This window comes from Laetiporus sulphureus (assembly GCF_001632365.1).
Source record: "Laetiporus sulphureus 93-53 unplaced genomic scaffold LAESUscaffold_35, whole genome shotgun sequence".
Lineage (NCBI taxonomy): Eukaryota > Fungi > Basidiomycota > Agaricomycetes > Polyporales > Laetiporaceae > Laetiporus > Laetiporus sulphureus.
In genome coordinates this window covers 292,330-318,479 of record NW_024468544.1, presented here as the reverse complement: position 1 = coordinate 318,479, position 26,150 = coordinate 292,330, and the positions used below count along the sequence as shown (strand labels likewise).

General features: G+C 47.2%; 4 protein-coding genes across 4 annotated transcripts; 3 read left to right on the top strand and 1 right to left on the bottom strand.

Annotated features, from left to right (window-relative positions):
- Positions 1-4,099: 4,099 nt before the first annotated feature.
- LAESUDRAFT_761450 (uncharacterized protein) lies at positions 4,100-5,210 on the top strand (the record flags this gene model as incomplete). The annotated part of the gene is made up of 3 exons (XM_040912921.1): positions 4,100-4,185; positions 4,210-4,557; positions 4,610-5,210. 3 exons carry the CDS (start codon positions 4,100-4,102, stop codon positions 5,208-5,210), a joined length of 1,035 nt encoding a protein of 344 aa, XP_040761837.1.
- A 4,072-nt stretch (positions 5,211-9,282) lies between these two features.
- LAESUDRAFT_786446 (dUTP diphosphatase) lies at positions 9,283-9,702 on the top strand (the record flags this gene model as incomplete). Its single annotated transcript, XM_040913895.1, has 1 exon — positions 9,283-9,702. The coding sequence occupies one exon, from the start codon at positions 9,283-9,285 to the stop codon at positions 9,700-9,702; it is 420 nt and encodes a 139-aa protein (XP_040761836.1).
- Positions 9,703-19,103: 9,401 nt separating this feature from the next.
- Positions 19,104-19,556, bottom strand: LAESUDRAFT_613908 (uncharacterized protein; the record flags this gene model as incomplete). Its single annotated transcript, XM_040903190.1, has 2 exons — positions 19,104-19,267; positions 19,352-19,556. Coding segments are annotated over 2 exons (369 nt in total), but the record flags the coding sequence as incomplete, so codon positions are not given.
- Positions 19,557-24,779: 5,223 nt separating this feature from the next.
- On the top strand, positions 24,780-25,736 carry LAESUDRAFT_761444 (uncharacterized protein; the record flags this gene model as incomplete). Its single annotated transcript, XM_040912920.1, has 1 exon — positions 24,780-25,736. One exon carries the CDS (start codon positions 24,780-24,782, stop codon positions 25,734-25,736), a length of 957 nt encoding a protein of 318 aa, XP_040761834.1.
- Between the last annotated feature and the right edge of the window lie 414 nt (positions 25,737-26,150).

Below are 26,150 nucleotides of genomic sequence, written 5' to 3'. Positions count from 1 at the left end.
TGGCTACTTTATGATAATTATCTTGGATGAGCTTAGGAAGAGCAAAAGAGTCTGTCCTTAAATGGTTTAATGATTTTCTTATTTAAGCTGGTTCATATGCTTAGCAAGAATGACTCAATGTTGGTCTCATGATTCTTCACTATGAGAAGGAATTCCATGATTATCTCTAGATAAATGTAAAATCAGCATGTGCAATAGCAGGATTATCCATGATTATCTGTGGATAAATGCAGGATCAACATGTGCAATGGCAGGATTATCCATGATTATCTGTGGATAAATGCAGGATCAACATATGCAATGGAAGGATTAATCTAAATGCAGTAGGATTATCAAGGATAATCATCTGATTAGTGACTGGATAAACAATATGAGCCAGAATATTGTATAGGTGATAATCCTTTTAGGCAACATTATTGTGCAACTGATTATCCTCTATAACTGACATCACTGGGTCTTGCAGTTACATGTGGGGATTTGGCGGCATGGTACAAGCTCAGTGGAGGTGGAGAGTTGAAGTACATGCTTGAGGTGGTGATTGAACATGATCGGGCTAATGGTACCTTGTGACTTACTCAGGAAGCATACGTGCAACGTGTGCTGGCACGTTTCAATATGCAGGACTCGAACCCCATGGCCACATCATTGGAACTGGGTATGAAACTCACTAAAGCATCCACACAGGTGATGCTGGATGAGGCACTCACGATGGTGACTGTGCCTTACTGTGAGGCACTTAGTGTCATTATGTATCTGTCAGTCACCACTCAACCAGACCTGGCCTATCCCGTGCAGTTACTGAGTCACTACATGGCCAACCCTGGGATCGTTCACTGATGTGCACTGAAGCGGGTTCTTTGATACATCAAAGGGACCATCGATTATGGCATTATCTACTACAGTTCAGACCATGCACGTGCCACCCTCCAGCCTCTGATTTACTCTGACTTATCTTATTCCGACTGCACAGACATGGGACATTCGACGCAGGAGCACATCATGGTGATGGTCGGCGGTTCTGTTACATGGAGCTCCTGTCACCAGAATGTGGTCACCCTATCCACTACTGAGGCAGAGTATATTGTGGCAGTGCATGTGGGGCAGATGGCGATGTGGATCGAGAAATTGATGGGTGATATATATGTCCCTATTTCTCTCTCTGTCAGCCTCAGAATGAATAATACGAGTGGCGAGAGCCTGGCGAAATGCTCTGCCAACTTCACTCGGGTCTGGCACCTCAACATTCGATACCACTGGCTTTGTGAAGCGGTGTCACGGCATGTCGATGACAAAGATAGACAACCCAAAATAAGAGTCCCCTTGAGGGTCTCTGGGTAAAGGTCTACAGCAATGAGCTGTGACAATATGACATGCCCACTGACGAGGCTGACTTGCTGTCTGCAAGGTGAGACTTACTGGTGAGACAAGTGGCGCGATCACAGATATGAGAGTGAATGCAAATGTATAGCACACTGAGAGTGTCTGGTAAGACCCCTCTGTGATGGTAGTGGTAGATGAAGGAGAATAAGACTGAGGGTCTCTCCTTGTCTCACTGATCCCTATATACATGATTGTCTAGCTACTGTATAGTACTACATAAGCGAGTCACACGCTATTCTACTGGACATGCTACAATCGTACGACTTGTCTCAATTATCCTGATTGGTTGACCTAACAATAACTCACAGAGATGGAGCTCCTCTTTGAGCATGCAATATGGCGTCTGTCACAGTTTTTACCTGACAAGTCATTATAGGAACGAATGCTATTAGAAGCATATTATTTTCATCATTTCGCGTCGAACAAGAAGTCACGTGACCTAATGAGAGATAAGATAAAAGGCATCTAGTCACATGACCTCGAATCTCTCTCGGCATTGTCACGTGACACCAAACTCCTCGGCATGGTGTCATATGTCGCAATCGCCATGACGCCATATTGCGTGCTCAAGAGGAGCTCCGTCTCCGTGAGCTATTATTAGGCAGCCAATCAGGATAATTGGGACATGTCGTACGATTGTAGCACTGACCAGTAGAGTAGCGTGTGACTCACTTACATAGTACTGTATAGTAGCTAGGCAATCATGTATATAAGGACCAGCGAGACAAGGAGGAGACCTCAGTCTTATTCTCCTTCGTCCACCACTACCATCACAGAGGGGTCTTACCAGACACTCTCAGTGTGCTATACATTCTATTGCATTCTCACTTGTGTGATAGCGCCTCTAGCCTCATCAGTAAGTCTTGCTCTGCGACCAGCTACCAGGCCTCGTTAGTGGGCACGTCGTATCGCCACAGCTCGTCGCTGTAGGCTCTTAGCCAGGGGGCCCTCAAGGGGACCCTATTTTTGGTTGTCTATCTTTGTCATTGGCATGCCGTGACATTAGAATAAGACTGACCTTTTACGCCCCTACCAAGTGTCTAACACTGTTAGCCGCGCATTTTCACCCAGAGATACATCTGCCCTGGGCAGGGCTTTTTTCACACCACTTCCTTCATACCACTCCACGTCGCCTCTACCGCCTAAGCCGCTTCCTTCCTTCAAAAGGAACAGCGCTGCATCAACCGGTAAAGCGCCTCAAGTACACAACGGGATCGTTCTGCCCAACGGACGTTATCACCCTTACAGTCGTGACCCCAGACGCACTCATCGTCTAACAGCAAGCAACCTACTCATTGCAAAGCCCAACGACCCTCGCTCAGACCTACAGAAACTTCACTCTAAGGTCAGCTCGTGGGCCGAAGCAATTCCCAGAGACGCATCTGACCCATCCGTCCCCATTTACAAACCTTACTGGTGGTCTAACGATGACGCCACTGCCGTACTCGCTTTCGCCCTCTCTCAGGACTATCACCCTCGTGGAATCCACGAAAATCCCAAAGGAACACTTCCCAAGAACATTGCGCCGACTGTATACGCTACTATTCAGCATTACAAAGTCTTGCAGCAGCCCCACATCACTGCCAAATTCACAGAAGCACAGATTCAGTGTCGCGATTGCATTCTGCGACATCTAGGAGCACTAAACAAGAGGATTGGATGAGGTGACGACTTCACGTTCATCGATAGATGCATCGCTATCAAGCTTTGTGTGGGACTAGGGAAGATTTCGTTCAGAGGAATCAATAAGGAGCAGGAACGCGTGAGGAGAGACATTGTGAGGTTTGAGAAGGAGTCGTGCTACTGGCCCTACTAGGATCAGTAAACATCTTTGTACTACTGTATCAGCAGTTTCATGCCCCGGTATCAAGTCAGTTTTATATTCAGAAACTACGTGGTCGAGCACTACATCACCGACCTCTATCATTATCTGGTGTGCACGGGGTACTTCATCTATCAACCCCTACTATCAGAGCGATCCATTCCGCTTTATCATTACCCGGTTGACATCGAACGTCGAGTCACCCTGCACACACCTTTCTGACTCATTGAAACAGACATCGAGATAATCGATCCAGTCCACGAGTGGATAGAAAACGCTTACTGGGAACGTCTTGCTCGGTTGTATCAAGAAGACAAAGAACTCTTCTGGACAAACTGGTACAGAGACTTTCCAAAACAAAGACACCCTCGCCCAACAAGGCTAGAAGAAGCTGCAGCACGAAGGAATCGTGTCATCGAACTAGCACAATTACCGGGAGCCAATAATCAGCTCCAGTAAAAGCTCACCATTTTGAACACACTCTCCGTCACCTCTTTCCCACTATCTTCAACATCGATTCCCATGTCTCAGTATAACCTTAGAGGCATTGCGTTCCCAGGAGGACACACCACAAGTGAACCGACGGACCCCTGGAGGAGTAATGCCCCTTCTACACCATCGGAAGCAGGACCAGCTGCCCCTGCAGATGAACCCCATACTAGCAGCACGTCCAAGGCGTCGGGAGTAGTCAGAAACCCGTCGCCCACCGCCCTGCCAGAATTCACAACACCTCAGACCTGAGAATGGCAGGGAATCCCTTACGCAACAATCGAGGAAGCCGCAGACGCCGCTGCACCCAACACCATCCCAAACAACGTCAAGGAATGGACAATGAATGTGGTGTGAGCGTTCATCATGAGAGATGTCATAAGCTCGTATGAAGCATTACGTCAAAAAATGGATGAACGTCATGAGCGCATGGTGGCCTCATTGGAAGAAGAGATCCTGGCCCGCATCCACGTCGAAATAATGGTGGTGGAAATGTGAGACCAGCTAAGGACTGCAAGAGCCCAGATCGGCACCCTCTCTGCTGACAACGAATGGCTCATCAAGTCAAATAACAGTCTGACAGCTGAAGCCCAAGCAATCTGCAAGAACTTCGAGGATTACAAGGATGAAGTAAAGGGCCAGATGGATGCCGTTTACGGCAACATGGTTGTCCTGAAGGAGGCACAAGAGAAGACCACTACCTACATCGTTGGCTTAGAGTCTCGACTCAATAATGCCATTATCAACGTGCCTCCCCAAGGTATCCAACAACCGGCCAACCAATCCAGCCAATCGCCTCGCCGAATTAAGCTCCCCAATCCACCCAAATACTCGGGAAGGAAATCATCGGAAAATTTCGAGACTTGGTTCATGAACCTCCTCATCTGGCTCGATTACAACCACTTCACCGATGACAAGGACAAATGATGACAAGGACAAAATTCGGCAGGCCAACGCACATCTAGAAGGCGGAGCAGCTCTATACATGAAAGAGTATGCAATCAAGCTCGCCTCCAGACAAGATGTTGGCACATGGGCAGAATACACCAGGAAACTGGAGATGGCATACAAGACACTTGACCCCAAGCACACAGCACAATCGTTGCTAGATGCACACTGCGCAATCCGCCACAAGACGATGATTGCCTTCGCGGAGAATTTCAGGGCCTACACCCCCAAATCAGGATACTTCGATGAAGATTTAATTGTCAAAATCAGGGAGCAGCAGTCGGCCCACATTCAGACGGTCATGTCAGTCACGGAGACTTTAGATCCCTTCAAGATCCCAACCACTTGGATGGACTACCTTGAATTCTGCCTAGAGGTTGAAATCAAACATCTCCAGCAGATTTCGGGCAACAAGTCTACCGGACAAACTATGGCAACCAAGGCGACTGCTCCTAGGGACCCTAACGCAATGGACACCAGCACACGAATCGCCCACGAACTTTTCCCAGAACAAGACAGGTGGCTGGCAAACAAGCTATGCTTGTTTTGCAGAAAGCATGCCTACGAATGAGGAAAGCGGTGCCCTTCCCCCAAGCCAGAGTATAAGGGAAAGCAGTTTCAAACCCAATCTACCCCATGGCAGGACAAGGGAAAGGGCAAAGTGACTAAGGTGCGGCAGGTGGAAGAAGAAGGTAGCTCGGACACATCACCTCAAATTGCGGCATTGGAGCAAGCAATTGCTGCACTTCACGGGATGAGCACCACTTCGAATACTCCACCGTCCAGCAAAGGCAAAGGCAAGGTGAAAAGCTCGGACACAGCATCAATAGCATCGACATCTACAGTCAAGGACACCAATGCGGGAATCGTCGAGATAGACAATTTTTCAGAGGATTTTCAGTACGAAGTGTAGACGAGTCTGGTGTCACACTTCAGGACGATTGTATTAGTACCGTGAAAATGAATGTACCTAGCGACTATCTATATATTGCATCTGCAGGTTTTTCTAAACATTCAATCGAATTGCCAATAAGATTCGTATCACGGGAAATCCAGACGACAGCACTATTGGATTCTGGAGCATTCTCTTGCTATATCGACCAAAGATTCGCTGAGAAGCATGGGTTTAAGATGATACCTCTAAACCATGAAATCTGAATCCTCAACGCAGACGCCAGCCCCAACAAGGGTGGTGCGATTACTCATCGTGTAGTCACAAGCATCTTAATCGGGGGGCACCGATCAACCGAGAGTTTGCTCATCACTAACCTTGGACGCATGTCAATGATCCTTGGCATGAAATTTCTATAAGAACACAACCTCCGAGTTGACTGTGAACACAGAGAGGTCACGTTCTCAAGATGCAGACACACGAGGAAGCAATGAGTCAAAGTATGTGAGGAAGAAGTCAACCTTCTATCGCAACCTCGACTCGAGGATGAAGCAATTCTTTCCGACATACACATGGATGACGGGTGAGATCAGGAAGATGACTTCATCAACTGGATAGACTTGCAAGATCAGGATCTTTGTAACATGGTGCACGACATCCTAGGTATAAGCAAGAAGGTAAAGGAGCATTTGGTAGAACAGCCGGCAGAAGAGACACAGGACAAAGAATATTGCTCCAAGTTCGTCCCTCCAGAATTTCATCAATTTGGGGATGTGTTCTCGAAGAAGAGCTCAGAAAGAATGCCGACGCGTAAGCCCTACGATCACGCAATTGATCTTGTCCCAGACACGGCAACCCCAAGGCCGGCAAAAGTATACCCTATGTCTTTACGAGAGAAGGACTCGCTCGATGAATGGATTGACAGCGAACAAGCCAAGGGCTGCATTCGACCATCTAAATCCCCTTATGCCGCTCCGGTATTTTTCGTCAAAAAGAAGGATGGCTCTCTTAGACTAGTCCAAGACTACAGGGCGTTAAACAGCGTCACCAAGAAGAACAAATTCCCACTCCCCCGAATCAACGATCTCATTGACGGACTCTCAAGGGCTAGTATATTTACTACACTAGACCTGAGATGGGGGGACAACAATGTATGCATTCACAAGGGAGATGAAGAAAAAGCAGCGTTCATTACCCATAGAAGGTTATTTGAACCCACTGTAATGTACTTTGGATTCTGTAATGCTCCTAGCACTTTCCAGGCCATGATGAATGACGTCCTAGGTGATCTCATCTGCACTGGAAAGGTGGCAGTCTATATAGATGACATCATCATCTTTACGGATAACCAGGAGGAACACGACCGTCTGACCAAAGAGGTTCTACAACGACTCCAAGACAATGACCTGTTCGTGAAACCAGAAAAGTGTCACTTTGCGACCACTTTCGTCAAGTTTCTCGGACTCATAATCTCCAAAGGGTCGATACAGATGGACTCAGAGAAGGTCGACGGCGTGCTCAAATGGCCGGTGCCCACCAAGGTAAAGCAAGTACAAGCATTCCTTGGTCTGGCAAATTTTTATCGACAATTCATCAAGGATTTTGGATCGATGACCCGACCCTTGACTCTATTAACACGTAAGGACACACCATGGAAATGAGAAGACCCTCAACAAAAGGCATTCGAGGCCCTCAAAACTGCATTCACTTCCGCCCCAATCTTAGCACTCCCCAACGCAATCCGTCCCTTTAGACTAGAGACAGATGCCTCGGACTTTGCCACAGGTGCAGTCCTTGAACAGTTGGGAGAAGATGAACTCTGGCATCCTGTCGCTTATTATTCCAAGTCACTCAATGAACACGAGCGCAACTATGAGATTTACGACAAGGAAATGCTAGCTATCATTCGGGCATTGGAAGAATATAGGCAATACTTTGAAGGACACCCGCACCCGGTTGAGATATGGTCGGATCATCTTAATCTTACCTATTTCTGACAAGCTCAGACACTGACCAGATGACAAGCTCGATGGTCACTTTACCTTACATGATTTAACTTTATTTTCCATCACCACCCCGGAAAGACGATGATGTGTGCCAATCCTCTGTTCAGGAGGCCAGATCATGAGAAGGGGGTGAGCAATGACAATTCAGGGCAAACTTTGCTTCGACCCGAATACTTTGCCATCCATGCGATCTCAGCCACTCATTCCTCCGAAGTTGACGATGCAAAACTTCTAGAAAGAGTGAAATTGGCACTGCAAGATGACGAAATGACCAAAGGTTACCAGCACCTACTAAAAACTGGCAAGCGAGAGTTCGGAAAAGACCTCCAAGAGTGGAACTTCGAGCATGGATTGTTGCTCAGAAGAGGAAAGATCTACGTTCCAAAGGACTCTATGCTGCGGAATGAGCTGATCAAGCTACACCATGACATCTCCACGGCCGGACACCCCGGATGATGGAAGACGCAAGAACTGATTAGCAGGAATTATTGGTGGCCAGGGCTCACCATTGATGTTAAGAAGTACGTCCAAGGCTGCGTAACCTGTCAAAGAAACAAGACGAGCAAGCAGAAGCCTTACGGACTACTTCAACCTAACCCAGTATAGAAGGGCCTTGGAAAATGGTTACCTGTGACCTGATTACACAGCTACCACCAAGCCCAGACCACAGGGGGGAAAAGAAGACTGCTATTTTGGTAGTCATCGACAGATTCACCAAACATGCACACTTCTACCCAGTAGACGACATGGTGACAGCATCTCAAGTAGCATCAATTTTCTATACTGAAGTATTCAAACTCCACAGAATTCCCCGGCAGATCATATCCGATAGAGGCACACAGTTCTCAGCCAAACCATTCCAGGAGTTCTGCCAGAAACTTCACATTAAATCTACGATGTCTACAGCTTATCACCCTGAAACGGATGGACAGACCGAACGAGTCAATCAGATTCTGGAGCAGTATTTGCGCATGTACTGCAATTACCGGCAAACTGACTGGGCTATACTATTGCCGACAGCGGAATTCGCCTACAACAATCAAGCTTCAGAATCAACTGGTCTGTCCCCGTTCTTCATCGAGCATGGTCGACACCCCCGCATGACACCAGATGTACTGGAAGGGATACAACACCCATACCTGGAACACCTATTCCACAACTGCGATCAAGCACAGGAACAAGCTCGTGCCGCCTTGTTATTAGCAGCAGAAAAAATGAAATGGTACTTCGACCTTAAAAAGCAGGATGTCCCTTTCAAAGTAGGAGACGAAGTGCTTATTCGAGGAAAAGACCTCCACATCAAAGTCAAAAGCCAAAAGCTAGCGACTCAAAACTATGGGCCATTCAAGATCCTCGAAAAGATCAGAATCGTATCATTCAAACTGCAACTACCAGCGGACATGAAGATACATCCCGTGTTTCATGCTTCTAAGCTTATAATGTTCCATCAAGACTCTATCCCTGGACGCGTACCTCCCCCTAACCCCCCAGTCATCATTGACGGAGAGGAAGAATGAGATGTAGAGGACATCCTGGACTCAAGAGTCAGGTATAACAAAACCCAGTATCTCATGAAATGGTTGGACTATGACCACAGCGATAATACTTGGGAACCATTGGAAAACCTCACAAACGTCAAAGACAAAATAGAGGAATTCCACAAGACACACCCAGATGCTCCAAAAGCAAAGCCGCGAACACACAAAGCACACAAAATTGCTCTGTCCAACCACCCTGATTAATTCATGTTCTTCTTCCGCACCCATCCCAATGCCCGAGCACCCTACAAGGGTTCTGCAGAAGCTGTTGGCTGGGATGTCAAGTCCATACAAGACATAGATATCCCCCCACACTCCAGAATGCTCATTGGCACAGGACTCGCAGTTGATCCCCCAAAGTGGACATACATTCAAGTGGCCCCCCGAAGTGGGCTAGCCCTCAAAGGAATTGATGTCGCAGCAGGGGTAATTGACCCAGATTACACAGGGGAAATCAAGGTGCTTCTCGTTAATATGACCAGCAAACCATTCGAGGTCAGGACAGGCGATTGTGTCGCACAACTCATATGCGAACGTTATGCTCCAGGAATCATTTCTGAAGCAGATAGTTCACTCGCAAAGCAAACCATACGAGGCGCCAAAGGCTTTGGCTCATCGGGACGATAAACCTTGAGAAGGGGGTGATGTCACGGTTTTTACCTGACAAGTCATTATGGGAACGAATGCTATTAGAAGCATATTATTTTCATCATTTCGTGTCGAACAAGAAGTCACGTGACCTAATGAGAGATAAGATAAAAGGCATCTAGTCACATGACCTCGGATCTCTCTCAGCATTGTCACATGACACTGAGCTCCTCAGCATAGGTCACAATCGCCATGGCACCATATTGCATGCTCAAAGAGGAGCTTCGTCTCTGTGAGTTATTGTTAGGCTGACCAATCAGGATAATTGGGACATGTCGTATGATTGTAGCACGTCTAGTAGAATAGCATGTGACTCGCTTATGTAGTACTGTACAGTAGCTAGGCAATCATGTATATAAGGACCAGCGAGACGAGGAGACCTCAGTCTTATTCTCCTTCGTCCACCACTACCATCACAGAGGGGTCTTACCAGACACTCTCAGTGTGCTATACATTCTATTGCATTCTCACTTGTGTGATAGCGCCTCTAGCCTCACCAGTAAGTCTTGCTCTGCGACCAGCTACCAGGCCTCGTTAGTGGGCATGTCGTATCACCACAGCTCATCGCTGTAGGCTCTTAGCCAGGGGGCCCTCAAGGAGACCCTATTTTTGGTTGTCTATCTTTGTCATCGGCGTGCCGTGACAGCGTCATGGCGATTGCAACCTATGATGCAATGCCGAGGAGCTCAGTGTTGTGTGACTATGCCGAGAGAGATCTGAGGTCATGTGACTAGATGATCGGTTATCTTATCTTCCATTAGGTCACGTGACTTTGTGCCACTTGAAATGATAAAAAAATAATACATTCCAATATGTATGTTCCTTTTATTGACTTGTCAGGTAAAACCATGACATCACCCCCTTCTCAAGGTTCATCGTCCTGATGAGCCAAAGCCTTTGGCACCTCATTGTGTCCTTTGGGCCACTGAACTGTCGTCCTCCAAAATGACTCCAGGGGCGTACCGTGCGCATATGAGTTGTGCAACACAATCACCTGTTTTTACTGTAAAAGGTTCTGTTGTTGTGTTGACCAAGAGAACCTTTATTTCCCCTGTGTAGTCTGAATCAATTACCCCTGCGATGACATTAATTCCTTTGAGAGCTAGCCCACTTTGGGGTGCTACTCGAATATAAGTCCATTTTGGGGGATCTACTGCTAGCCCTGTGCCTACCAGCATTCTGGATTGTGGTGGAATTTGCAGATCCTGCATAGATTTAACATCCCAGCCAACAGCACCAGAAGATCCTTTATAGGGTGCTCATGCATTGAGGTGTGTGCGATAGAAGATCATGAATTCATCAGGGTGGTCAGTCATGGCAATTTTGTGTCCTTTGCGCGTTCACGGCTTTGCTCGTGAAGCATCTGGGTGTGTCTTGTGGAATTCTTCTACCTTGTCTTTGATGTTGGTGAGGTTATTCAATGGTTCCCAAGTATTGTCGCTGTGGTCGTAGTCTAGCCATTTTATGAGATACTGGGTTTTATTGTACCTGACTCTGGAATCTAGGATCGTTTCCACATCCCATTCCTCTTCTCCATCTATGATGATTGGTGGCATGGAAGGGGGTTTACATCCCGGAATGGAGTCTTGATGGAACATTACTAGTTTGGAAGCATGAAATACAGGGTGTATCTTCATGTCCGCTGGTAGTTGCAGTTTGAATGATACGGCTCCGATCTTTTCGAGGATTTTGAATGGTCCATAGTTTTGAGTCACCAGCTTTTGGCTTTTAACTTTAACATGGAGATCTTTTCCTCGAATGAGCACTTCATCTCCTACTTTGAAAGGGACATTCTGCTTCTTGAGATCGAAGTACCATTTCATCATTTCTGCTGCTAACGACAAAGTGGCATGAGCTTGTTCCTATGCTTGATCATGGTTATGGAACAAGTGTTCCAGGGATGGATGTTGTACTCCTTCCAATATATGTGGTGCCATTCAGGGGTGTTGACCATGCTCAATGAAAAATGGAGATAAACCTGTTGATTCTGAAGCTTGATTGTTCTATGCAAATTTTGCTGTGGGCAGTAGCATGGCCCAGTCAGTTTGTTGGTAATTGCAGTACATGCATAGATATTGTTCCAGAATTTGGTTAACTCGTTCGGTTTGTCCATCCGTTTCAGGGTGGTAAGCTGTTGACATTATCGATCTGACGTGAAGTTTCTGGCAGAATTCTTGAATAGTTTGGCTGAGAATTGTGTTCCTCGATCAGATATGATCTGCCTAGGTATTCCATGAAGTTTGAATACTTCATTGTAGAAAATTGATGCCACTTGAGACACAGTCACAGTGTCATCCACTGGATAGAAGTGAGCGTGTTTGGTGAATGTGTCAATGACAACTAGTATGGCTGTTTTCTTTTCTCCTCTATGGTCTGGGCTTGGGGGTAGCTGAGTGATTAAATCACAGGTGATAACTTCTCAAGATCCTTCTGGTATTGGATTAGGCTGTAACAGTCCATAAGGTTTCTGTTTCATTAACTTGTTTCATTGACAAGTGACGCAACCTTGGATGTATTCTTTAACATCAATGGCAAGCCCTGGCCACCAATAATTCCTACTGATCAATTCTTGCATTTTTCATTGGCCTGGGTGTCCCGCCGTTGAAATATCATGATGTAGTTTGATCAGCTTGTACTGTAGCTTAGAGTTCTTTGGAAAGTAGACCTTTCCTCTTCTGAGCAGCAATCCATGCTCGAAGTTCCACTCCTGGAGGTCTTTTCTGAACTCTCACTTGCCAGTTTTTAGTAAGTGCTGGTAACCTTTGATCATTTCATCATCTTGTAGTGCTGCCTTCACTCTTTCTAGAAGTTGAGCATCATCAACTTCGAAGGAATGAGTGGCTGAGATCGCATGGATGGCAAAGTATTCGAGTCGAAGTAGTGTCTGCCCTGAATTGTCATTGTTCACCCCCTTCTCATGATCTGGCCTCCTGGACAGAGGGTCAGCACACATCATTGTCTTTCCAGGGCGGTGATGGAGAATGAAATTAAATCAGGTAAGGTAAAGTGACCATCGAACTTGTCATCTGGTCAATGTCTGAGCTTGTCGAAAATAGGTAAGATTTAGGTGATCCGACCATATCTCAACTGGGTGAGGATGTCCTTCAAAGTATTGCCTATATTCTTCCAATGCCCGAATAATAGCTAGCATTTCCTTGTCATAAATCTCATAGTTTTGCTCATGTTCATTGAGTGATTTGGAGTAATAGACGATGGGATGCCAGAGTTCATCTTCTCCCAACTGTTCAAGGATCGCACCTGTGGCAAAGTCTGAGGCATCTGTTTCTAATCTAAAGGGACGGACTGCGTTGGGGAGCGCTAAAATCAGGGCAGAAGTGAAGGCAATTTTGAGGGCCTCAAATGCCTTTTGTTGAGGTTCTTCCCACTTCCATGTTGAGTCCTTATGGGTCATCGATCCGAAGTCCTTGATGAATCATCGATAAAAGTTTGCCAGATCAAGGAATGCTTGCACTTGTTTTACCTTGGTGGGCATTGGCCACTTGAGAACACTGTCGACCTTTTCTGAGTCCATCTGTATCGACCCTTTTGAGATTATGAGACTGAGAAACTTGACAAAAGTGGTCGCAAAGTGACACTTTTCTGGTTTCACGAATAGGTCATTGTCTCTGAGTCGTTGTAGAATTTCCTTGATTAGACGATTGTGTTCTTCTTGGTTATCCATAAAGATGATGATGTCATTTATATAGACTGCCACCTTTCCAGTGCGAATGAGATCACTTAAAATGTCGTTCATCATTGCCTAAAAAGTGCTAGGGGCATTACAGAATCTGAAGTACATCACAGTTGGTTCAAATAAGCCTCGGTGGGTAATGAATGCTGCTTTTTCCTGATCTCCCTTGTGAAGGCGTACATTATTGTACCCCCATCTCAGGTCTAGTGTAGTGAATATACTTGCTCTTGAGAGTCCATCAATAAGATCATTGATTCGGGGGAGTGGGAATTTGTTCTTCTTGGTGACGCTGTTTAATGCCCTGTAGTCTTGGACTAGTCTAAGGGAGCCATCCTTTTTCTTAACAAAAAATACCGGAGCAGCGTACGGGGATTTAGATAGTTGAATATAGCCTTTAGCTAGTTCTCCATCGATCCATTCATCAAGCGAATTCTTCTCTCATAAGGATATAGGGTATACTTTTGCCGGTCTCGGAGTTGCCGCATCTGAGACAAGATCAATTGCGTGATCATAGGGCTTACACGTCGGCATTCTTTCCGAGCTCTTCTTTGAGAACACATTTCCAAATTGATGGAATTCTGGAGGGATGAACTTGGACCAATAGTCTTTGTCCTGTGTCTCTTCTGCTGGCTGTTCTACCAAATGTTCCTTTACCTTCTTGCTTATGCCAAGGATGTCGTGCACCATGTTACGAAGATCCTGGTCTTGCAAGTTTATCCAGTTAATGAAGTTGTCTTCCTGATCCCACCTGTCATCCTTGTGTACGTCAGGGAGAATTGCTTCATTTTCAAGTCAAGGTTGTGATAAAAGGTTGACTTCTTCTTCACTCACTCTGACTTGTTGCTTCATGGTGTGTCTGCATCTTGAGAATGTGACCTCTCTGTGTTCCCAGTCAACTTGGGGGTTATGTTCTTGTAGGAATCTCATGTCTAGGATTATTGACATGTGCCCGAGGTTAGTGATGAGCAAACTCTCGGTTGATCGGTGCCCTCCAATTAAGATGCTTGTGATTACACGATGAGTAATTGCACCACCTTTATTAGGGCTGGCATCTGCATTGAAGATTCTGATTTCACGTTTCAGCGATGTCATCGTGAACTCGTGTTTTTGAGCAAATGCTTTGTCGATATAGCAAGAGAATGCTCCTGAATCTAATAGCGCCATTGTCTGGATTTCCCGTAATACGAATCTTATCGGCAATTCGATCGAATGTTTAGAAAAACCTGTGGATGCAATATATAGATGGTTGCTAGGTACATTCATCCTCACAGTACTAATACAATTGTCCTAAAGTGTAGTATCAGACTCGTCTACACTTCGTACTGAAAATCCTCTGAGAATTCATCTATCTCAATGATTCTCACATTGGTGTCCTTAACCGTTGGTGCTGATGCCGTGGATGCCATGTCTGTGCCTTTCACCTTGCCCTTGCCTTTGCTGGATGATGGAGTAGTTGAGGTGGTACTCATCCCACGAAGTGCAGCAATTGCTTGTTCCAGTGCTGCAATTTGAGATGATGATGCCACGCTACTTTCTTCTTCCACTTGTCGCACGTTCATTGCCTTACCCTTCCCTTTTCTTTGTTTTAGGGTGGGTCATGTCTGAAACTGCTTTCCCTTGTATTCTGGTTTAGGGGAGGGACACCACTTTCCTCGTTTGTAGGCATGCTTTCTGCAAAATAAACATAGTTTATTTGCCAGCCACCTGTCTTGCTCTGGGGAAAGTTCGTGGGCAATTCATGCACTTGTATCCATGGTATTAGGGTCTTTGGGTGCAGTCGTCCTGTTTCCAGTTGTTTGTCCAGTGGGCTTGTTGCCTGAGAGCTGCTGAAGGTGCTTGATCTCAATTTTTAGACAGAATTTGAGATAACCCATCCAGTCTGTTGGGATCTTGCCAGGATCTAGCATCTCCATTACTGACATTACCATTTAGATGTGTGATGACCGTTGTTCTCTGGTTTTGACGATCAACTCTTCGTCAGAGTATCCTGATTCAGGTGCGTAGGCCCTGAAGTTTTCTGTGAAGGCAATCATTGTCTTGTGATGGATGGCACAGTGCACATCCAGTTGTGCTTGGGCGGTGCGCTTGGGATCAAGCGTCTTGTAAGCCATTTTCAATTTCCTAGTGTATTCTGCCCATGTGCTGACGGGTTGCCTGGATGAGAGCTTGATTGCATACTCCTTCACGTATAGAGCAGCTCCTCCTTTCAAGTGAGCGTTGGCCTGCCGAATTTTGTCCTTATCATTGGTGAAGTTGTTATAGTTCAACCAAATTTGGAGATTCATGAACCAGGTTTCAAAGTTCTCTGACGACTTCCTTCTCAAATACTTCGGGGGATCTGGGAGCTTAATTCTGCGAGGCAATTGGGTGGATTGGCCAGCCAGTGGTTGGGTACCTTGTGGAGGCACATTAATGATGGCATTGTTGAGTCGAGACTCTAAGCCAATGATGTAGGTAGTGGTCTTTTCCTGAGCCTCCTTCAGGGCGACCATGCTTGCGTAAAGAGCGTCTGTCTGGCCCTTTACTTCAATCTTGTAATCTTCAAAGTCCTTGTGAATTGCTTGGGCTTCAGCTGTCAGAGTGATATTGCTTTTAGTGAGTCTTTCGACATCCGTGGAGAGGGTGCCGATTTGTGCTCTTGCAATTTTTAGCTGGTCTCGTGTCTCCACTGCCATTATTTCGACATGGATGCGGGCCAATATCTCATCCTCTATGCTAGCAGCTACTCGTTCATGTCTTTCATTCATTTTTTGACATAGGGCCTCGTAGGAGCCTACCACATCCCTTAGAACGAACCAGCGGACCACATTCATCACCCAGTCCTTGATGTCTGTTGGGACTGTGGCTGGTGTGGCCACATTGGCTGCTTCTTCAATAGTGGCATAGGGAATGCCATCCCATTCCCACATTGAGAAAGTGGCGTATTCTGGTAAGACTGAAGGAGAAGGGTTTCTGACTACTCCCGACACCTTTGATGTGCTGCTTGTGGATTGTTCCAGACCAGGGGCAGCGGCTTCTGGTTTCGATGATTGAGAAGTGGCCTGACTTCTCCAGGGGTCTCCAGGCTCACTTCTTGTGACTCCTCCTAGGAACATGACACTACTGAGGTTGTACTGGAATAAGAGAATCGATGTGAAAGAGAGTGGGAATGAGTTTGATGACAATTTAGAAGGGGTCAGTGTTGTTGATGATAAGCTCCTCTTCTGTCAACTCTTGATAGAGTTGTTGCTCTCATTCCTGCAGCAGTGCTTGTTCAATGAGTCGATTCCTTCATTTTAGTGCTGCGGGTCTCAGATGTGCCTGTAACGGAAAATCTTCATTCCACACTTGTTGAGATCTTTCCTCATCCTCTTGATAAAGTCTGGCGTAGAACTCCCAGACCTGTCCTTCTGCATAATCTCTGACCGGGTTGTGGATATCGTAGCCTGTATCAATGAGACGAAAGTGAGTGTATCGGATAAGTGCTCATTCTATGTTGATCAAGTTGTAATGGAGGACGATTGGTGAGGTGACAAGTAGCGGTTGATAGATGAAGTATATGGTGAACGCGATGTGAAGTTCATCGTTTTCCAGGTAATGATTTGCCACGTAGTTTCGATAGATGAAGTTGAAGCTATATTGCGGCATATACAAGTGATATAAAAGATATAACTGGCTTAGTAAGGCCAGTAACACGACTCCTTCTCAAACTTTACTAGTTCCTTTCCTACCCGCACCTGCTCTTTGTTGATCCCTTTGAAAGAGATCTTTTCTAGACCTATGCAAAGCTTAATAGTGATGCACCTATCGACGAAAGTGAAGTCATGTTCCAATCCAATGTGTGCATTAATCTTCCCTAGATGTCGAAGAATCCTATCTCGACACTTTATCTGTTCCTCGGTGAACTTGGCAGCGATGTGCAGCTGCTGTAAGACTTTGTACCACTGGATGGTAGCGTGTACGGTGGGAGTGATGTTTTCAGGGAGCGTCCCTTTGAGATTCTCATAGATACCATGGGGATGATAGCTCTTAGAGAGTGCGAAGTTAATGACGTCAATGGCGGGGAAAGTTGCATAAGGGTGAGGAGGTAGAAGCGGAGTGGACAGGTTAGGTTCTCTTTGGGAATGCCTTTAACCCAGAGGCTAGCCTTTTGCTCTTAGATTTGGCATTCAGCTGTATGACCTATAGGGCCTCCTTCCAGCTGCTGTGCTTGAATGAGATTGCCTTGAGTCAAGCGATGGACTCTAGGCTGACGTTGATAAGGGTGGTAATGTCCGTTGGGTGGAACAGTACTGTTGATGGTTCGAGGTGCAGCGCTGTTCCTTTTGGAGGAAGGGAGCGGCTTAGGCAGTAGAGACGTGGAGGAAGTGTATGAGGGAAGTGATGTGGAAATAGCCCTGCCCTGGGTGGATGTACCTCTGGGTGAAAATGCACGGCAACCAGTGTTAGACACTTGGTTGGGACGTAAAAGGTAAGTCTTATTCTAATGTCACAGCACGCCGATGACAAAGATAGACAACCCAAAATAAGAGTCCCCTTGAGGGTCTCTGGGTAAAGGCCTACAGCAATGAGCTGTGGCGATACGACGTGCCTACTGACGAGGCTGACTTGCTGTCTGCAAGGTGAGACTTACTGGTGAGGCAAGTGGCGTGATCACAGATATGAGAGTGAATGCAAATGTATAGCACACTGAGAGTGTCTGGTAAGACCCCTCTGTGATGGTAGTGGTGGATGAAGGAGAATAAGACTGAGGGTCTCTCCTTGTCTCGCTGGTCCCTATATACATGATTGCCTAGCTACTGTACAGTACTACATAAGCGAGTCACATGCTATTCTACTAGACATGCTACAATCATACGACTTGTCCCAATTATCCTGATTGGTCAGCCTAACAATAACTCACAGAGACGAAGCTCCTCTTTGAGCATGCAATATGGTGTCATGGCGATTGTGACCTATGCTGAGGAGCTCAGTGTCACGTGACTATGCCGAGAGAGATCTGAGGTCATGTGACTAGATGATCGGTTATCTTATCTCCCATTAGGTCATGTGACTTTGTGCGACTTGAAATGACAAAAAGATAATACATTCCAATATGTATGTTCCTTTTATTAACTTGTCAGGTAAAATCGTGACAAGCGGTTTGACAGAAGCAGATCGAGATCAATCATATTTCCAGTGTTGAGAACCCTGCCGATATTTTTTACCAAGGCCCTTCCTCAGCCAACTCTTCTCAAGCACCTCGAATTTCTTGATCTCATGGCTTAGATTCTTCCTCTCTTTTATTTTTCCTCTATTCTTATTTCTTATTTCTTTTTCATTCTTTCAGCATCGCAGCCTAGGAGGAGTGTTGGAGTGCAGCCACTCTGGGGAGATGGAGAGAATGGGGAGCCTGGGTTTGACAGCACGGACACATGATCAGTGCGTAGATACAGAGCGACGTGTCATGGTAGTAGTACCTCAGTCGAGTACGTCCACGTACGGCGCGACTGAGGTAAGTCATGGACACTGTTAAATGTTTCTCTTCGCATAGACAAGGACTTACAGTACTGTACTAGGCTATGCTCATTACATTCACAGGTACAGTACAATCAATACAGAGTCGAGTACGTCCACGTACGGCGTGACTGAGGCTACGCTCGTTACATTCACAAGAATCATCGGAATCTACACGCAGTGCCAGAAAGTGTAAAATCTGCAGCAAATTGGATCAGGCCTGCCCATGCAATACAACACTATACAGACAAGTAAAATCTAGCAATCCCCAATTACTCAAGACCTCTAAAATCACTACATTGAAACGAAGTCCATGAAAGCAAGTATCGGTGTCGACGGTCTGATTGCGGGACGATGAGTATATGTCATAATCCATAACTGCAAGAGGAAGCATTCTCATCCCGGCGGGAAGTTGCATGCGCATTGGCAGGGTCGATGAATATCCGATGGGATGCAATGGACAGTCTGCATGCAAGATACCATTTGTATCCGACAAACCCCAGAGCAAAAGTGATCGGGGTGCGGATTGAATATTCTCAGATGTCTCCATCGATATATGCTCCATCGTGATACTTGTAATGTGCATTGCATGTGCCAGCTGCAAACCAAGATGGCCCGACGATCCACTCATGGCCCAACATTCCCCACTGCTGACTTCAGACTTCAGCACAATTGAGGCTGGATGAGGTTTCAAAGCATTGTAACCGAGGATGCGCTTGATTAATGCAATGTCCTTACGGTCCCGGATGACGTGCGTGAGCGATGTGAGAGAGTGTACAATGTGAACCCCTGAGATACGGTCTGAAGAGGTGTCCGTGGGCTCATGGAAGGCTGGGGACAGCGATGACTCGTCCACAGAAATGCAATGTGTAGAGTTCGGTGCATTATAGTGTCTTAGTGAAAGATACGCAGAGGACGTCTGCGGTATCAAGAGCACACAGAATGCGACCAAAAGCAGGACAATTAGTGTCCCAGCAGCACGGCGTAAAGAACCGACGAACGTGAAGGGAGTCCATGCACGACGTGTAGCTGGCGCGACTGCTGGGAGGAGATGATGCTGCGCTGAAATCGGCATAGCACCAGGTGAGTCGGCGATCACTTCATCATGTTTCATTCGAATTGACGACATCTCAAGGGCGATATGCACTGAAGCGAAAGTGGTTGGGATTGTTCTGTCCGAAGACGGCGTAGCTGACGCTAGTGAGGCGGACGTTAAAGGGCGAGCAACTCACGAGCCTCCTTCGTATCTCCGCTCAGTGAGGTCCGGTACGGCTGTAGCATCGTGAGTCCCACTCACAGGCCAGGGATTCCATGGAGAAAGATCAATGCAAGGTGAGGGTTCTCGTGAATCTTCAGCTAGGCCCTGCGCATTCCGCGCGACCATGACTCGTCGTACTAGATTCTCGTGTGTACGCGGAGACTCTGCATAGCCTTGAGCACATTGCGACAGTGAGAAAGAAATCACATCGGTGTCACCACCGTGATGAGCCTCTGCATGTATGGGGAGGGGTATAAACTGCGAAAAGCCACTGTTACTCGAAGCGGGAGTGCTCAAGGTATTTAGCAAGGCATGAAGGCCTATAGAAGGGGGGTTCCATGAAGGTATATCCTGGAAGGAAGTTGGTGAGGGTTCTAGGGAGGCATGAAGGCCTATAGACGCAGGGGGGTTCCATGCAGGTATATCCTGGAAAGACGTTGATGACGGTTCTCGGGAGGCATCAAGATATATAGATGAAGGGGGATTCCACGGAAGTATATCTTGAAAAGACATTAATGACGGTTCTCGGGAGGCATGAAGGCCTATAGACGAAAGGAAGTTCCGGGGAGATATATCCTCGAGAGATGCTGATGAATGTTCTCGCACAGATTCAGGAGAGTACGACGAACTCCTATCGTTGAGGGTATGCATGACAGAAACGGGGTTGTCTTGTAGTGCTTCATCAGTAGCTAGGGGATTTATGGAACCTACATACAATTCCGAGTAAACTTCCGCTGCCGCAGAAGGGGTGGACTGGCCACCTAGAGCATTCGGTGGAACAGTGCTTTGCCAGCCGCTGTGAAAACTGGCCCATCCGGAGCGACCCAGGTTCTCGCTATGTATGCCGGATGTTTGAGTATCTGACATGAAGTTGTACAAGGCCAATGGGCCATGCCTTAGGAAAGGCGACGTCTGCAGAACAGGATTGACGGAAGATATATCCAATCCCACAACAGTCAGCATCACCGCACCAAACCATCATGCTGAGAATCACCTGGGTAATGCTCATATTGCCCAGCACACCCGACAGTTGAAGCGCATTATGCCGTTCTTCGTGGACAGCAGGAAGTGTTGTCATCAATCCGAGCATTCGATGCGCTCGATTGTGAGATGTAGGCTTTTCTGAAGGCCAATGCTACAATGAAGTAAATGATATCACTTCATGAAGACCGCTGATAGAAGAAGGATGCTGATGTGAGGTGCAGAACCTTCCAGTGCCGATGTTTCGTGGGGGTTGCAAATGGGACTAGTCTTCATCACTTTTGACGGGCCCTGTCATCCTCACACATCAGATTGGAGTGATATCAAGAATGCGGTGAGATTGACGTACTGCAGTCATCATTCGCGATCTCCCTGATTGCCCTTCTTCATGGGATGATTCGAGTCGATCGAGTCTGGCGCGGTGCTTACGATTGTGCATGAGCTTATATCGCAGAAGCAGTTGCAATGAAAAGATTGAGAGCTACAGAGTGAGAAGTACAGAATGTATAGGTAGTCGGCTCTAGCTCAGCGCAATGTCGGAGTCGAGTTGCAGGCGTCGATGCGACACAAGGTGGCAACGGGCTGGAAGCCGGTGGCGATGCGGTCAGCATCTTGATCGTGAAGTCGGCTATCGCCTGGTCTGCTCAACGTTGCGTTCGACTCTATATCTATACACTATAATAACATCATGGCGAAGAAGAACAAAATCAATGACCAGCATTCGACACTGGCTCTCAGTGGCGTAGCAACGTTCTGCAATGATTGAATTTCCTCTACCAAGTCAGCGCGTATCTTCAGCGCGTTCACCAAGTCAGCGCGATCGCGAAGCCTATATATTCAAACAGACCGTCAAAATGATCTTTGTCTGCACAATGCGTGAGACATTGCAGCGTGTAGCAGCCAGTGATTGCCTTGTGTGAGGCTCCAGTTAACATACAGATGCTGATCGATACCCCGCTGAAGTTGTTGGTGCCCAGTGCATGTCGGCGCAAGTCGTGTACTTTCTGCTGCTGGACAGTATACGGGTGTCGCGGAACCAAAATGTTCCCCGACGAATTGCCCAATCCCCCAAGACTGCTTCCATCCCGCCGTTGCCTGAGCAAATGGTCTCCAGTCTGTTACGGCTGAGCCAGATGCCGTCCCAAGCACTGTTACAAAGCCATTAGGTTCCACGGCAGTCGGGTAACAATACGAATGAAGATGATCGGTTGGTTCTGCGCTGGCTCAGTTTGTCTGCCCATGCCCTATGGTCCGATGTGCAGTTACGCGAGATGATTACATCCAGCCAAGAAGGATGTACGTGTCACTTTTCAACGATGAGTAATAGACTTTATGCTACAGAGCTGCTTGTACAGATGTTCCTTTGCACTATACAGATTTTCCTTTGCACTATGTGCTGAAGCACTCTATACAGATGTTCCTTTGCACCATGTGCTGAAGCACTCTGATCATACGAGAGCTGTGAACCCATTGCCACTGGAAACAGTGTTGGTGAAGATACTGTGTAACAAAGCAAGCGTTATTTTTGATGTTCACATGGTACAGGTAATATCAAACAGTCGATGAAGACGCGTCTGGTGGCTTTGAGATCAGAAGATCAGACTAGGAGATGCTCCCTTGGCGGTTGCACGAATATACAAAGCAGGAACTGGGACTCGAAGTCTGTGTACATAGGTACGTCTATACCCAAATGCAGATGTTCCATTATGAACGGCTGTGCATAGCTTTAGGAAAATATGTATACCTCGTCTCCCAGGGCCTCTCGCTTCATAGATCACGTGCTCCTGAACTATTCAAGCGACCGAAAGCGACAGGTACACATTGTCCTTCGAGTATATCCTACAATACAGTCGATAAGATGTCGACGGCAAAAGATCTAAGTCTCTCCTCTTTGCCGCAACGTCTGACTGGATTGTTTCTGTCTTTGAGTGCTATGCAGTTCGATCAAGTGAATGCTCGCTCCAGCCGCAAACGCCTTCGTTCCTCAAGCCCTGTAACGGGAAGAGAGAAGCGCATCAGATTACATCGTCATGGCATCTCTCTCGCAGTTGTGCCAGTGGAGAACACGCATCCTACGCAGCCCGATCCTATCCTTCAGGTGGCTGGCATGTCCAGTGCAATCCCTCGCCCTCTGTCTGCGGGCCAGACCGCACCTGAGTCGGTGCTCGTCAATCTTGCCACAAACTCAAGAATACTTGTTGTTCGTCAGTCAAGTAAGTCTTCTTGCTGCTAAACTCCACGTACTCTGACAAACTCTAGTAGCTCAGCATGATATTTCGAAGATTCATGTCAACAAAACCGAATCGCAACCTGTCATTGCACAGCATGAGAATCCTGCAACACCTGAACTTGCCAGTGTTGCATTGCCTTCACGATGCTTGGTTCCACTTGCATCAGGGGTGTCTTCGTACGAAGGACAGCAACTACTCAAGACCGTCGAACAAGATCAGGCAAATAGTGGTGAGTTATGAGCAAACGAGGTATACATATGTATCTTATCGTCCTATATACTCGTGGGATTCGTGGTTTGCACCTGCAGTGCACGACATCATCCAGTCCTCTCTCGATGGACAAGAGCATCAACCTCTCATTTCTGTGCATGATGGCATCAATCGTGCATAGAATGAGTGTATATTGTCTCTGATGACTGTCTGATGAGACGCTTGTACACGCTTCCCTCAGCACCGTGGGAAGCTCCCATTCTCGAACATTACGATCAACAGCACAGTCTCCCTTCTTCGGAGGAACCCTCAAATCGTCCTTCAGACATAGCTCACGGTACGGTGATTGTGTTGTATAATCGGTCTTCCTCTAATTAGTGACACCACTAGGCCTTCTGGGACGGGCTCTTGATACCATGGGTGCCAGTTCGGGTGAGTTGTCCCGTGAGCATATAAGAATGCTGCACTGCATGATGACTTCCTTGTTGTACAAACGAAGTTCCAGAGACGTTGAAGATAATTCTCTGGGACCAGAGAATGCTCCAGGAAATTAGTAGCGAGGAAGAGTCGACTGATATTGACATTGAGGGCGAAATAATTGTTGAGCATCATGTTATCGAAGGTTGTTCTGCGTTCAGTGAGCGATCTTCGTTCTGTAATATTGGCATGCTCTGAATTACATTCAAGAGTGCGAAAGTCCAAGTTCCGATTGCGCTCGATCACATGGCTGTGTAGATTTCACGATTCATCACCCTGCACGAGACATCAATGAGCGGTCTGCCGACCAAGATGAATCATCGGCGGGGATACAAGACATGCATTCAGGCAGTAAGGTGCAGACTTTAACAGGTACAGGACATGCCCATCGTGCAATGTGGCGAATCGAAACTCACGGTAAACTGGCTTTGTTTTAGGTCCTGATGCACTTCCCTCGTTGGGTGGCATTGCACTCCACAGCGAGGGTGCTAAGTCCGATGAACAGGATACTCAAGGAGTCCGTAGTCAATGCCTCGATCGTGAGGTCGCATGTGAGGGTGTTGGGGCTGCACGCAGTCCTGAGGGCAACTCACGTGGACATGCTGATAAGTGCCGTGGTCAGTTGACATCTCATCGGTCACCTCAATCCGCAACTTCTTGGGACGCTGCAAGTGCAGTTCAGCACCCCTTTTCACCACTTCTCCTTCATTCATTTTTCGGCCAAAGTCGCACTATGCTTGCTTCAACGGGCACGAAACTTGATGTACAAGTCAAGGCTTGCGGTATGCCGGCTGTCCATAGACATATTTTCAATGAGCGTATTCTGTTGGACTCCGTCGAAAGAGGCAGATCGAGTGGCAATCGACAGTCTAACGCCTCGAACGTCAATGATGCAGCAGAAGTCGGTGAGGGACATCTACGGGGCCAGACGTCGTGGTCCGATCCTGTCGAGGTGCACTCAACAAATCCCGTACGAGGCACACGTAGTTGCGATGACACTTCCGGAGGAGCCAAAGCCTGTCCTGCGGTCCAAAGTGAGTTCGGAATGGAAGAGAAAAATGCCTCCATACCTTTGGGAAGTGCGAAGCCATCTCCACAAGGGCTGGAACCATTCTTCGAAGCGCCGAGTCCATTACCACGCCATACCGGTGGTGATGAATATTCATTGAGGCGAGAAAGCACGACAAGGGGCACCGACACGCGGGCTTCTATTCCTCAGGATGGGAGTATAGGTGTCACGGATCTCGGCTTCATATCATGGGAAGGAATCCCATTGGCTGCAGCAAACTCATCGACGCTCGTTTCGCCGATCATAAACGGCATGGAGAGGGCTGACACGTCGCAAATATTGCAGCCAATGCCATTCGGTGAAGAGAACATCCTCATGAATGGCAGCGAAGTGCTAATCTCGCATCGCGCGGTTGCTGAGAGTACTCAGATGCACGGGTGGTCAGGTATTCCATCGCTGAATATGCCGGATGATGGCGAGCGGTATCTGTCTTCGATGCAATTCTCCCGCTCCGATGATCAACCTTCAGCCCACGACATCACCTGGGATTACTCATCCAATATCGCCATGGATGTTGACGACATGGGGGCCGCCATGCATCGCTCAGCCAACGAGTATAGCTTCAATGTAGACGTTGGCGAAGGCGATATTGCTGCAAAGGTCATAGCACGTAGCCTTTAGCAAGGTCCTTCATTGCCCCCATTTCCTCACAAAGATGGCTCGAGCGGTTTCTTTTTGGCTGATCATATAGAAATGACCGACAATTCCTGGTTCTCCTACCGACCCAGTGTCCATGAGCAACTCATCGCACACGCAGACGAAGCCCAGTTCCGATCCTCCTCTATCTCTCGAAATGCATCACTATCGCGCAGCAATCTTTTCGTGCCAACAAGCGATCAGGTTGCGAACCAATCTGGTTCCTCTTCAAATCCCAGGCTGCCCAGATCTTTGCCTCACTATTTCGTGAATAGGCCAGCATACCCCACTGTCTCACCGAATATCGGGCAATCCTTGCCTCAAGTCACTGAACTGAGAGAGCGACCTATTCACGGCACCGTTGGAGTGACGGATGAGAATATGGTGGAAGTCGCTTTG